Source organism: Triticum urartu, chromosome 4, assembly GCF_003073215.2.
Source record: "Triticum urartu cultivar G1812 chromosome 4, Tu2.1, whole genome shotgun sequence".
Lineage (NCBI taxonomy): Eukaryota > Viridiplantae > Streptophyta > Magnoliopsida > Poales > Poaceae > Triticum > Triticum urartu.
Window position 1 is genome coordinate 54093117 of NC_053025.1, and position 13324 is coordinate 54106440.

General features: G+C 45.5%; 2 protein-coding genes across 2 annotated transcripts in view; both read right to left on the reverse strand.

Moving 5' to 3' along the window:
* Positions 1-4528, reverse strand: part of LOC125554592 — a 42074-nt gene extending 37546 nt beyond the window's left edge. The window contains exon 1 of the mRNA XM_048718105.1: positions 4338-4528. Within this exon, the coding sequence (XP_048574062.1) occupies positions 4338-4528 (191 nt within the window). The remainder of the gene's footprint in view (positions 1-4337) is intronic.
* Positions 4529-5807: 1279 nt separating this feature from the next.
* LOC125553521 (amino acid transporter AVT1H-like) lies at positions 5808-8445 on the reverse strand. The gene is made up of 2 exons (XM_048717290.1): positions 8087-8445; positions 5808-7161 (listed from the first exon to the last, which is right to left on the reverse strand). The coding sequence occupies exons 1-2, from the start codon at positions 8349-8351 to the stop codon at positions 6008-6010; spliced, it is 1419 nt and encodes a 472-aa protein (XP_048573247.1). The 5' UTR covers positions 8352-8445; the 3' UTR covers positions 5808-6007.
* Positions 8446-13324: the final 4879 nt, after the last annotated feature.

A 13324-nucleotide genomic window follows, 5' to 3' on the forward strand; every position in this document is an offset into this window, starting at 1 on the left:
GATATAATCTTCATCAAACATAGCATCCCCAAGCTTATCGTTTTGCATATCATTAGCATCGTGGATATTGAAAGAATTCATACTAACAACACTGCAATCATTCAAAGATTTAGTGCCAAACATTTTATTGAATTCTTCTTCTAACACTTGAGCACAATTTTCCTTTCCATCATTTTCACAAAAGATATTAAAAAGATGAAGCATATGAGGCAACCTCAATTCCTTTTTTTGTAATTTTCTTTTATAGACTAAACTAGTGATAAAACAAGAAACCAAAAGAATCAATTGCAAGATCTAAAGATATACCTTCAAGCACTCACCTCCCCGGCAACGGCGCCAGAAAAGAGCTTGATGTCTACTACGCAACCTTCTTCTTGTAGACTCGTGTTGGGCCTCCAAGTGCATAGTTTTGTAGGAGAGTAGCAAATTTACCTCAAGTGGGTAACCTAAGGTTTATCAATCTATGGGAGGCGTAGGATGAAGATGGTCTCTCTCAAACAACCCTGCAACCAAATAACAAAGAGTCTCTTGTGTCCCCAACACACCCAACACAATGGTAAATTGTATAGGTGCACTAGTTCGGTGAAGACATGGTGATACAAGTGCAATATGGATAGTAGATATAGGTTTTTGTAATCTGAAAACATAAAAACAACAAGGTAACTAGTAACGAAAGTGAGCAAAAACGGTATTGCAATGCTTGGAAACAAGGCCTAGGGTTCATACTTTCACTAGTGCAAGTTCTCTCAACAATGATAACATAATTAGATCATATGACAATCCCTCAACGTGCGACAAAAGTCACTCCAAAGTTCCTATCGTGGAGAACATAAGATGAAATTGCTTGTAGGGTATGAAACCACCTCAAAGTTATTCTTTCCGATCAATTCATTGAGCTATTCTTATAGCTGTCACAAACATCCCTAGAGTTCGTAGTAAAATAACACCATATGACACACATCAATCAACCCTATTGTCACCTAGATACTCCAATGTCACCACAAGTATCCATGGGTCAATATGATATGCATCAAACAACTTCAGATTCACAATATTCAATCCAACATAAAGAACCTCAAAGAGTGCCCCATGATTTCTACTAGATAAACAAGGACGAAAACGTGCATTAACTCCTATGCATAGATTACCCCAATGTCACCTCGGGAACCCGCGAGTTGAGTGCCAAAACATACATCAAGTGAATCAATAGAACACCCCATTGTCACCACGGGTATCCCACGCAAGACATACATCAAGTGTTCTCAAATCCATAATAGTATTCAATCCGATAATAATGAAACCTCAAAGGTAAAACTCAATTCATCATAAGAAGATAGAGGGGGAGAAACACCATATGATCCAACTATAGTAATAAATCTCGCGGTACATCAAGATCGTGCCAAATCAAGAACACAAGAGACAGATCAAACACATAGCTACTGGTACATACCCTCAGCCCCGAGGGTGAACTACTCCCTCCTCGTCATGGAGACCGCCGGGATGATGAAGATGGCCACCGATGATGGTTTCCCCATCCGGCAGGATGCCGAACCGGGCTCCCGATTGATTTTTCATGACTACAGAGGCTTGCAGCGGAGGAACTCCCGATCTAGGTTTATTTCTGAGGTTTTTGGGATTTATAGGAGAGTTGGCGTCGGGGACAAGTCAAGGGGGGCCACGAAGCGACGACAAGGCAGGGGGCGTGACCTAGGGGGGCGCCCCCCACCCTTTTGGTTGCCTCAAGAGTCCTTTCCGATATCTTTTCGTTCCAGTATTTTTTATATTTTCCAAAAATATTCTCCGTAAATTTTCAGCTCGTTCTGAGAACTTTTATTTCTGCACAAAAAAGACACCACGGTAGTTCTGCTGAAAACAACATCAGTCCGGGTTAGTTCTAATCAAATCATATCAAAATTATATAAAATTATTGTAAACATGGCATGAATACTTCATAAATTATAGATACGTTGGAGACATATCATTCACTAGAGGCTTCTCTCATGAAGGCAAATAATACGGTGGGTGAAAAACTAATGTCAAGCAATTGATAGAAAAACGCAAAGTTATGACGATATCCAAGGCAATGTTATGCAATATAGGCATCACGTCTATGTCAAGTAGACTGACTTCTGCCTACATCTACTACTATTACTCCATACATTGATCGGCTCCTGCCTGCATCTAGAGTATTAAGTTCAAGAGAACAGAGTAACGCCTTAAGTAAGATGACATGATGTAAAGGAATAAACTCAAGCAATATGATGAAAACCCCATCTTTTATCCTCGATGGCAACAATTCAATACGTGTCTCGCTACCCCTACTTCGTCACTGGGTGAAATCACGCAAGATTGAACCCGAAGCTAAGCACTTGTCCCATTGCAAGAAAAACCAATCTAGTTGGCCAAACCAAGTCGATAATTCGAAGAGAAATACAAAGATATCAAATTATGCATATAAGAATTCAGAGAAGATTCAAATAATATTCATAGATAAGCTAATCATAAATCCACAATTCATCTGATCTCGACAAACACACCGCAAAAGAAGATTACATCGGATAGATCTCCAAGAACATCAAGGAGAACATGGTATTGAGAATCAAAGAGAGAGAAAAAGCCATGTAGCTACTAGCTAAGCACCCGTAGGTCTGTGGTAAACTACTCACACATCACCGGAGAGGCTATGGTGTTGATTTAGAAGCCCTCCGTGATCGAATCCCCCTCCGGCAGATCGCCAGAAAAGGCCCAGATGGGATCTCACGGGTATAGAAGGTTGTGGCGGTGGAAAAGTATTTTTGTGGCTCTTTTTGGGGGTTCTGACATATATGAGAATATATAGGAGGAACAAGTAGGTCGGTGGACTCCCAAGGGGGCCACAAGCCAGGGGGTGCCCCCTAGGGCGCGCCCCTACGGCTTGTCGCCGCCTCGTGGGTCTTCTAACTTGGACTCCAATTCCTACGAGTGTCTTCTGGTCCAAGAAAAATAATCCCGAAAGTTTTATTCTGTTTGGACTCCATTTGATATTCTTTTTCCGCGAAGCTAAAAAAACAAGAAAAAAACACAAACTGGCACTGGGCTCTAGGTTAATAGGTTAGTACCAAAAATAATATAAAATAGCATATTAATGCATATAAAACATGCAAAACAGATAATATAACAGTATGGTACAATAAAAAAATTATAGATACGTTGGAGACGTATCAGGTTTTGGTGCCGCGGTCGACTTAAATAGCCGAGCAAGGCACTACACAGCCCGCCAGAGCTGCGCCACGCGGCGCCACTGGTCCGACGGAGGAGACGGGCTTCTGGCCACCGGGTTTGATGGCGTTTCCGGCTGGGACAACTTCGCCAGTCCGACGTGGTGGGCATGCCCGGGCGCCCACATATCCGCCCCATATTTGGGCTGGATATGAAGGGTGCCGGTCAGCCCGGGCGTTTGAGACCCGTTTAAGGCGTTCGTCTGGGTCAAAAAAACGTGACCGGTCAATGACTGGGTGACCTACTTGGGCGTATGAGATGAGTTTGAGACGCCCGACTGTAGATACTTTAAGGTCCCCCACCTCTCAGCACGAAGATATTAGCCAGAGGCGAGAGGACCAAAAATTCAGTGACGGTGGTGGCTACCCTAGATGAAACCCTCACGTCTGGGAAGGGAAGAACTGGCGACGCGTTTGGTTTGACAATTTCCCACCATCTCCCAATTACCCCGCTTAGCAAAGACGTTACCGCTCGTTTGGTTCGACTAGGCTGGTTTCGATTACCCTGTAATCGGATACGTTGCTTCGCAAAGCCCAAAACGGGAGATAACGAGTGGGTACCGAAAACACTCGATCCCCTTTCTCCGCTCGTCCCAACCTTGCCTCCACCATCAGGGCATCTCCAATGGGGAGGCGCTTGTGTAGGCGCTAGAGATTTTTTTTCCCAGAAACTTACCTTAGCGTCTGTGTAGGCGCTAGTTTCCAACGCTAACAACAATCAACAGGCGCTAAACAAGAGAAAAAAAGGCAGGCTAGAGCTGCCCTCTCCAACGCAGCAGGGACCTAGCGCCCGATAAAACAGCTAGGAGATCGTTGGATTGTTGAGGCAAGTCGTTAGATTTAGTTGGATCAAGATTTTCTGGCGTCTGGATAAGCGCCCGCAGCCAATTAATTTCAGCTCGTGTGAGGAAAAAAAAAGTGAAGCGCCCGACGACACAGTTTGCTTCGACGCCAACCTACATCCTGGTTTTGGATGGGAATCGCTCGTAACGGCTGGGAAACTGATCCTGGCGTCCGCTGTTAGCGCCTGTGTTGTAGATGCCCTCAGGAGCCTCTGCTTTCACCGGCGTGACCTCTCACTTCTCCGCCGCGAGTAGCAACGCCCATCGGACCTTCCGCTTCTCCACCACGAGCAGCAACACCGATCGGACCTTTCTTTTTCCAGCCACGAGCAGCGACGTTGGCCGAACATCCTCCCTCCCTACCACGAGCAACGAGCAACACCGGCTGGGCCTCTCCCTTCTCCCGCATGGAGCAGCAACGCCGGTCATGGCCCCCCTCCCGCCGCGAGCAGCCAAGCACCCCCCCCCTCCCCAAATCCCCATTGCGAACAGTCGCCTCTCTCTTCTCGTCCCTTCTTTTCCGGACGCTCTGAATTGGGAAACCAACACTTGTTGAACCAAACACTTCTTGTAATCACCCAATCCCCAGCCTAATACATTGTATTCTGATTACAAATTTGGAAACGTTACCTGTCCTGAACCAAACGCATCGTGGGTGTGTACTACTGGGATAGTAAGAGAGCAGCAAGTGACAGGCCGACCAAAGCGAGGGGATGAAAAAGGTACATAATGAGCTCAATGAAGGCCTATGGAGCGATCACGTACCTAAGGCGCTAGCGATTAGTTCTAAGAAACACCCCCTCAAAAAAAGTTCTAAGAAACAAAGTTGTGTTAGCAAATCAATTTTAATATGCGATGAAACTATGACATGCCATCAGCCGGCATAAGAAAATCTTAGTCGATTGAACCTTAGCCGCTCCCTTTTTAAAGGGGCCATCAGATGTGGGTCATTATATATATTTTTCTAAGGAATGTACCTCTTGTTTCTGCACACAGCCAACGAGACTTTTACGTGATATTTCTCATTAAAGCATCTTTAGCATATCCCGTAAAAAGGACCATCCGGAATAATAACCGTCGATTTAGCGAATGAGGGAGATTTTTTCATACCAAATAGATCCTGCAAAATCGGTCATCCTGTAAAAAAAATTACGAGCTCCTGCATACTTCAGGCCATTTCCGCTATATCTAGGCGATTGAGGGCAATTTTTACAGGGATCTAAAATACAAGAAATGATTGACGGGAGGGAACTTTGAGCTCTAGCCACGGTCTTCCCCGAGCACGACCTCGCCGGAACGCCTCAACGCCGGCAACCACCGGACCCTAGTTGCCGCTCCGCGAGCTGCCGCCGCTCGACCGTGAGTTGCGACCGTGAGCTAGCTAGCCTGCTCCCGCTAGCTAGTTGTTGCCGCCGCCGCTGCTAGCTCCCGCTAGCTATTGCTGCTTGCTCCCGCTAGCTAGTTGCTGCCGCCGCCCCTCCGCTAGCTTGCTCTCGCGAGATGCCGCCAGGACTGTTGCTGCCGTGTGAGGATCTAATTGCTTTTTTTTATGTGTGAGGGTGCCTTGTGCTATTTTGTAGGGACCTTATTGTATATTCAATTGGTCTATACGGGATCCATTATGCTGACGTAAAAATCGTACCGTAAATTATCACATATTCATTTTAGGGGGAGTATACTGCTTCTTGAGGACAAGGTTTTAGCGGATCTATTAGAGATGCTATTACACTTTAAAATCCATGGCAGCTGCAATCCATGTACATTACCGTTCTTCAACCAAGTATACAGTTCTAAAAAAACAAATATACAACCCAAGCGTACTTTACGTATTTCTTATTTTCACGTGGCGTATGTGCAGGCCTAATTTAATGACACTTTTGATTCAAGTAATAGTGTAATACGTACAAACTACGCCACATGTCCATTTTGTATACTTTTCACCAGTAGCTTAGCCGACGAAGCGGTCCCCACCACCGCGAGAACAAAACCAACGGCGATCATCGCCGCATTCAGCACGACGACATGCCGCGATAACCGGCCCCAACGGATCTTGACGTAAAACGCGCATGGGAATATGACGGAGATGGCCACGCTGATGAGCGAGCCGGTGAGGCTGAGCACGTACTGGAAGTATGGAACCGAGAGCGCCAGCGCCAGGATGATGAGAAGCCCCGCCGAGCCGATGCTTCCGCGGATGATTATCCGGGCACGAGGCCCCATGGTCGCCGGCAGGTGGTGCTCGAGCTGAATGGCGAAGGGCGCGAACTCGAGCGCGTATTTGGTGACCGGCGTGAGCACGGTGGCCCAGAGCGCCACTTTGGTGACCAGCAGCCCCGGCGGCATGCTGAGCGTGACCTGGGAGTTCACGCTGGGACCGAAGAGGCTTGCGCCGACAAACGCGAGGGCCGTATAGAGCAGGGCGACCATGGAGAAACTCGTGACGGAGACCTTGGTGAAGCTCGAGGGGTCCTTCATGGCCGTGTAGATGTTGGGGAAGACGATGTGGCCAGCGTAGCTGAACATGTAGAGGCCGGACACCGTCGGGATCTTGTCAAGCCTGAGGACTGGGATGTGCTTGCCCAGGCCGACACTGCCGAAGGCCGCGGTGCAGAGGATGGTGACGAAGATGACCATCGACATGAGGATGCCGGCGAAGGAGAGGCAGGAGATGGAGGACAGGTTCCTTAGCCAAAGGCTGGGAAGAGCCACCAGCACGGCGATGACGGTGAGCAGCTGCGTGGTGCTGAGGCGCAGCCATGGTATTGGCAGGTGGAGGCGGACACCGGCGAAGACGAGCGGGATGGTGTCGCTGAGGGAGATGGTGTAGGAGACCAGGGCGAAGAAGATCTCGAGGTAGATGAATGCCGAGGCGATCAGCCGGCCCTTGGAGCCGAACGCCTGTTGGCCAATATCCTGGTACGTTTTGGAGCGGGGCTCCTCGTCTAGGCACTTGCCGATGATGTGCGCTGTATAGGCGCACATGATGCCGAGGCCGACCAGGAGGAAAATGGAGGCCCAGCCGCCATTTTCCAAGGCGTAGGGAGTGGAGAGCTGCCCAAGTCCTGGAAAAAAATGAATTGGTGATTTAGTTAACTAGGTCTAATCAATGAGACTGGATTTTATACTCTCGGGTGTACTACACCCAAATTTCAAAAAAATTTAAAAAAACATGATCAAACTAACTTGAAAAAATCTGTAACTTTGAGACATCAAATTTGATCAAATGTTCGAGCTAGCTAACTACCAAATTTCAGCCAGAAATAACATCAGAGGAGCTCTTACCAAAAAAGACAAAAACAATCTTCAAAGTTTGGTGCACTGTTTGAGAAGTGATTTTGTTTTTTTCCGTGAGAGCTCCTCAGGTGTTTTCTTTGGCTGAAATTTTGCAGGAAGCTCAAACTTTGATCAAGTTTGATGTCTCATAGTTTCAGATTTTTTGGAGTTTGTTTGATCGCGTTTTTTTTCAAGTTTTTGAAACTCGGATGTAGTACACCCGAGAGTAGCCACACCTTTGCCCTAATCAAGTTTCGGTCAAGTGACATAACATGTAAGAAAGAAAAAAAAAACCCAAAAAATACATGGATCTCAATATAAAATCTCACGAATATAAGCATCGACTGAGACATAACCAAGTCTCAGTCAACTAAGATTTAGCAAGACTGTTTAGAGGTTAAAGCTGCAATATTCGGTCAAAATCAAAGAAGAAGAAATGTTATAGTATGCGCACTTTTCAAAACTTTTGGATCAACATGTAACCATGCATCAGTCCATCACCAATTCATGTTACTATATAATCTACAGACGAGAAACTTTTGGAGTACCAGCACACTAATTCTTCATTCTGTACTTTGATCATGAATAATGTGTAGCGTTCAGGTGACTATATATGAGCTACAAACTGCACCAGCTGAACATGAAGTCATTCCGACATTTAAAATGTGAGGCACAAAGCATATACTATATGTATACGTGGCGTAAGCATTTTACCTATGAGCATGCCAACCATGTTGATGACCGACTGGGCAAACGTGCTGGTAGGCTTGCTGTGATGCTGCTGAGTGATGGATGCCATGGCCGCGACCCTCCCCCCGCCAGCGGCTGCCGTCTCCTCCTGACACGGCTTGCCTGCTTCGACGTCGCAGGCATCGCGGCCCCTGCTCAGCTGCTGCGCCGCGAGCCGGGCGCCGTGCATGCTCTCGCTCGCCACCTGCTTAGGCTGCGGGCACAGCAACTCGCACCACCGACTCGCCATTTCTGCTTTCGTTGGTGGTAGTAGCAGTAGTGGTAGTTAGGAGAAGCGTTATCTATACGTGCGGATTAGTGTATAGCTGAATGTGCCACTACACTTCTACACTCGCCTTGTGAAAAACGACGTTGTGCTCGTGCCTATTTATAGCAGTTTCTCGATCAGGGGTCGAGATGGAGAAGGAAGATACAACGTTCCAACTCGTCTATTAATAGGATTCTCCGCTTAGATATGGTCACTTCTTTTTCAGCCGAGTGGATGATTCTATTATTTATCGAGTGAGTGTCCGAGTGACAATGTGACATGTTCGGCAACCGCGCGAACCTGGGAATTAAGATGCGTAAAAGTATGGGAATGCCGGAGGAACCTCTCCCTGCACTGGTCGAGTATCTTCCAGGTGAATTGGATTTGGAGGCGGCGTGGCAAGCCCTGCGACAGCACTGCAGATGCCACTTGCATTCAAGTGGAGTCGGAATTCGAATTCGGATTCGGATTCCTCCGATCGAGCCAACGAGCAAGATGCTAGCTAGGTGGCGCCCGATTTGTTCCGGGAATGTGGCACAGGGTCCGGAAGCCACCACCCTCGTCCCACTTGAAGATCTAGTGCGTGGGGGGCATGGTAATTGGCACCCAATGCAAGCGGTCCAATGTTCATCGTCATCGTTCGCTTTATTCGGATCTGGTCCATCCAGGCCACCAGACAAATATGCTCCGCCGCAGGAATTTGCCGATGGCTGGCGCCTAACACATGGGTGGATCGTGGATGAAAACGACCGTGGCCGCGCGATGGATATGTCTGTAGATTTTGCGATTCCTCAGCCGCCGCCGTATCTTCCTCACTGCTTGGAGGCTGCTCGTTACAGTACATGGAGTCATGGACGTGATAAGCGTGCCATGCTTAATTCAATTAGTTGTTTTGTTACGGTGTTATCGAAAAAGGGTTTCCCCGCTACTTGATACATCCGTATCTAGACAAATTTAAGATAAAATTTTTGAGACGGAGGAAGTATAGAGCAACCATCACAGATTACAAACGGGAGACTTGTTACAGTGTTCCTCTTTCTTTAGGGAAGAACATTGCATTGCGGGGCGATGAATTTGGCGCGAGGGTATAATTTTGTCTATAAAGTTTCAGACCATTCAATAAACTTTTCTTTTTGCGAATCAATGAGCTTTATTGATCAATTATCATTATTACAACTTGACGAAGAGTATCAGCAATGAATGGAGGGATGTAATTAAGCCATAAGCATCTACACCTAGACTCGCTCGTTCTTTTTACACAAAGATGAGCTGCCACATTACCATCTCTCCCAATAAAGCTCAAAAGGAAACTAGAGGAGTTTCTGCATAACTCCTTGATCTCATGTAGAATTCCTCCAACTTCTGATCATTCAAATTTGTTGCGCGTCTATTTCGATGTGAACATGTTGTAGGGCTCTCTCTAGTGCCAGCCTAACCTCATAACGGATCGCCAGGGCCTCCATGGTTACTGGATTTGCCGCTCTCTCACACTAAGCTTGAGCTCTCAAGAAGTTTCCATTCATGTCCCGCCACACCAAGCCGTATCACCGGACCGCCTACATTTGATCCAAATCATACTAGTATCGTTACATGCCTACATCCGACATGCTAGCACGCACTAGTAGTTGACGTGGCCTCTGAAACAAATTCAAAGAGTTTTGTTTAGCATAATCAGGTGAGCTCTTTTTCGGAAGCTCCCCTTGATCTCTATCTTTACTGGTTGTTTTGTGTCATGTTATCTTTTCTTTGTACTGGTTATTGTTTTCCTTGATCAATATCACATATGATGTGTTTTCAAATTGCCTCCTCCAGGGTCATGAGTGGAGGAATGTCCATCGGCGTCGACCTCGTGTAAGACTGGACTGTGCCGTTGTTGAATGAGGCCAACTCTGGCCTTGTCTCCAGCTTTGCACAACGCGTCGTCAGTATGCCCAGTGACTTGGCCACCGTGCACAACAAGACCATCGTGCTCACCATCCACCAACCCGACTTCCGCATCCTCGAGCTACTCTATTGTGTGGTCGTTCTCGTTAATTATGTCATCCATGATCGATGATGTCCGGCACCACAGCTGTTGCTCTTCCTTGAGGCCCACCTTACCACCTCAGGCCAGTTCATTGCCACCTACCTTCAACATCCCCGTTGTCATTGCTACCATCAAACTTACCATGTCATACCAACAAGACCCTAGGCTGATGCATGCGTTTGTGCACCATGACGTGTATGCAAGCTCGATGATGGTTGAGGTGCACATCCTTTGAGGCCGGTTCATGATCATTGTATTGTTGTCACCGTAGCCATTCGCGGCGAGGCTTTGTGAACTAAATTGTACCCTTGCACCAAGTTCATGGGCCTGCAGTGCAATTTCCTCAATTAGGCACTTATGGTCATGTCAAAACACGGTCATAAATCCATAAATACATATAGTGTTATTTATTTCTTGAAATTTTTTATATTATGATTTTTCGGTAAATAAAATTAGCTTGTGTATACGTTATACATTTGTTTCGTTGGAAATGCAAGCTTTTTTTGTGGGAACGTTGGAAATGCAAGCTAATCTGTTAATTCTTTTTTTTTGGCAGGTGAGTCCTGTTAGTTCTTTGATGAGAGAATTCCTTATTTGGCCCATTCTTAAAATTCGCTTCCCTTTTTGGCCCTAACAAAAAGTTTCTTCCCTTTTTGACATCTAAACTTCATTTTGTTCCCTCAATGGCATTTTCGATAGTTTTGGCCACTAACACCGTCAAGTGCAACCTAAAAAGTCCTTTTTACCCCTGCTTTAGCTCGCTCGTAAAAAGGAAGAAAACGCTCCCCTGTTCCCCACATACTAGTGAACGCCTAGGCTAGCTTCAACTGGATCCATTAGCTATTGTCTTTTGATGGAATCGCACGGTTGGGAACTCTCGTACGTAAATTCGACGACAGAAAAATAGATCGGAGAAACTATTTTTGCGATGTGTACAACTTGCTATGTGAGAGAGGAAGCACAGGTAGTAGTTGGCAGGACCGGACGACCAGCGGCGACGACTGCCTCAGTCTGGCGAGCGCCTACGCGCGTGGCTGGATGCTGTCGTTCTCAACTAACGGTCCGTGTGCGTGGTGTCCGGCTGCTCGTGATCAGCAGTAAGCGTTCTCTTTGTCCATATCTGGTTGCTGTGCGCCTGGTGTATAGCTGCCGGGCAGTGTACTACAATAGTATACTTGTTTGGACATTTTGCGTACTGTACTAGTTATAAACGTGTGTTAGCTAGAAGAGTTAGTACTATGTCTAATATACTTTGGAACGTGATAAATTAACCAATGTTATAAACATGATATAGATATGGTAATACAAGTTCTGCAGATGATTTCTATGGCTTTTGTACGCACAGATCAGTTTAACTAAGGAAAAAATGTTGAAAAATATATGTGCAAAATATCTGTGAACATCTTTAAAAAAATTGATGAACTGATTTCTGTTTAACTTAGATGTCCGGGATAGTCACATAGTGCGGTAGGGGCAAAATGGTCTTTTTACCTCACACTTAATACCGTGAGTGGCAAAAATAGATGGAAATGTTATTGAGGGAACAAAATGAAGTTTAAGTGTCAAAAAAGGCAGAAATTTTTGTTTTGGGCCAAAAAAGAAAGCAAATTTTAAGGAAGGGCCAAATAAGGAATTCTCTCTTCTTTGATTGGTAAAGATACATACACTCCGCAATGTAAGAAAAAAATTAAAGGATTTTCCAGTAAGGTGTTTTGAACACTTTAATTTATGGTTCCTAGAATGAATGCCATTTTACAAAAGTCCTTCACCTTTATATTAACATTAATACAAATATTAAGAGGAAATCGTAATTTTCTTTTCCATATTGCTTTGTTTTTTAAGTCTATAATAAGTTAACTAACAAGTGTTCCATATTTTTTTCTCTTGCCACACATGCATATATGCTCATGTGGATGCATTCCCCATTACAAGAAAAGAATGTTGCACGCATATTGGAATATATGGATATTGCTACTTCTTTCATCTTAGAATCCCTTCCATGATGGTTGGAAGTAGGGCAACATCTTGATATCATGTCTTGTCACATGAGACCCCGATGAGATTCCTTTGAAACCTGGCTTCATAGTAGCCATGAAAAAGAAATAACTCTCCCAAGTCATATTGGTAGGATTTTTCAGTAGGGCATTTTTCATATTGGTAATTACTTTAATGCAAATCTTCAGAGAAATTCCTCCTTTTCTTTTCCATATTGCCTTGATTGTGAAGTATAACAAGTGATAGAATTTCCTTATTATGTGGCAAAGTTATAGCATGATTTTTTTTTCCTTGCGACACATGCATATATGCTCACATGGAATCTTTCCCCGCGACAAGAAAAGAATATTGCACACATATTGGAATATATGGATATTGCTATTTCTTTCATCTCAGAAACCCCTTCCATGATGACTGTAAGTAGTTAAACATCTCGTAATGATATCTTGTCACATGAGACCCCAAAGTGATTCCCTTGAAACCTGGCTTCATAGTAGCCATGGAAAGAAATAACCCTGTCAGGTCATATTGGTGGGATTCAGCTGCAATTCTAGGCATGTTTTTTTTTTTTGACAATCAGCAATTCTGGGCAGGCTTTTGTTACGGTGTGGGAAACAAATCACCAGGAGAACAAATTGTCTGATGGACTGTTGATTCTCCTTCCATCATCCATGCTTCACTGGCGAGTCTTCATCCATGCTTCACCGGCGAGCCTGCGGGTTCGCCTACGCTTTGCCTCTCGCTTCGGCGGCTGGTGGCGGGAAAGGGAATTCTGGCGCATCCGCTCTTGTTAGTAGTTTAGGTTAGGATTTTTTTTTACTCCTCGCGGGCGCAACGCTTAGGTGGATAGCGACGTTTCTTCAAGTTTGTCTTTCGGGTCAACGGAGCTCTGGCATAGCTTCCTGCCATCTCCTTAGGGTGGCGAGGTTAGTGT

Excerpts from the sequence above, each read along its gene's own strand:
- LOC125553521 (XM_048717290.1), bottom strand. The coding sequence starts at position 8,351 with ATGGCGAGTCGGTGGTGCGAGTTGCTGTGCCCGCAGCCTAAGCAGGTG. Across the intron at positions 7,162-8,086 it reads CATGGTTGGCATGCTCATAG|GACTTGGGCAGCTCTCCACT; the intron begins GTAAAATGCTTA and ends ATTTTTTTCCAG.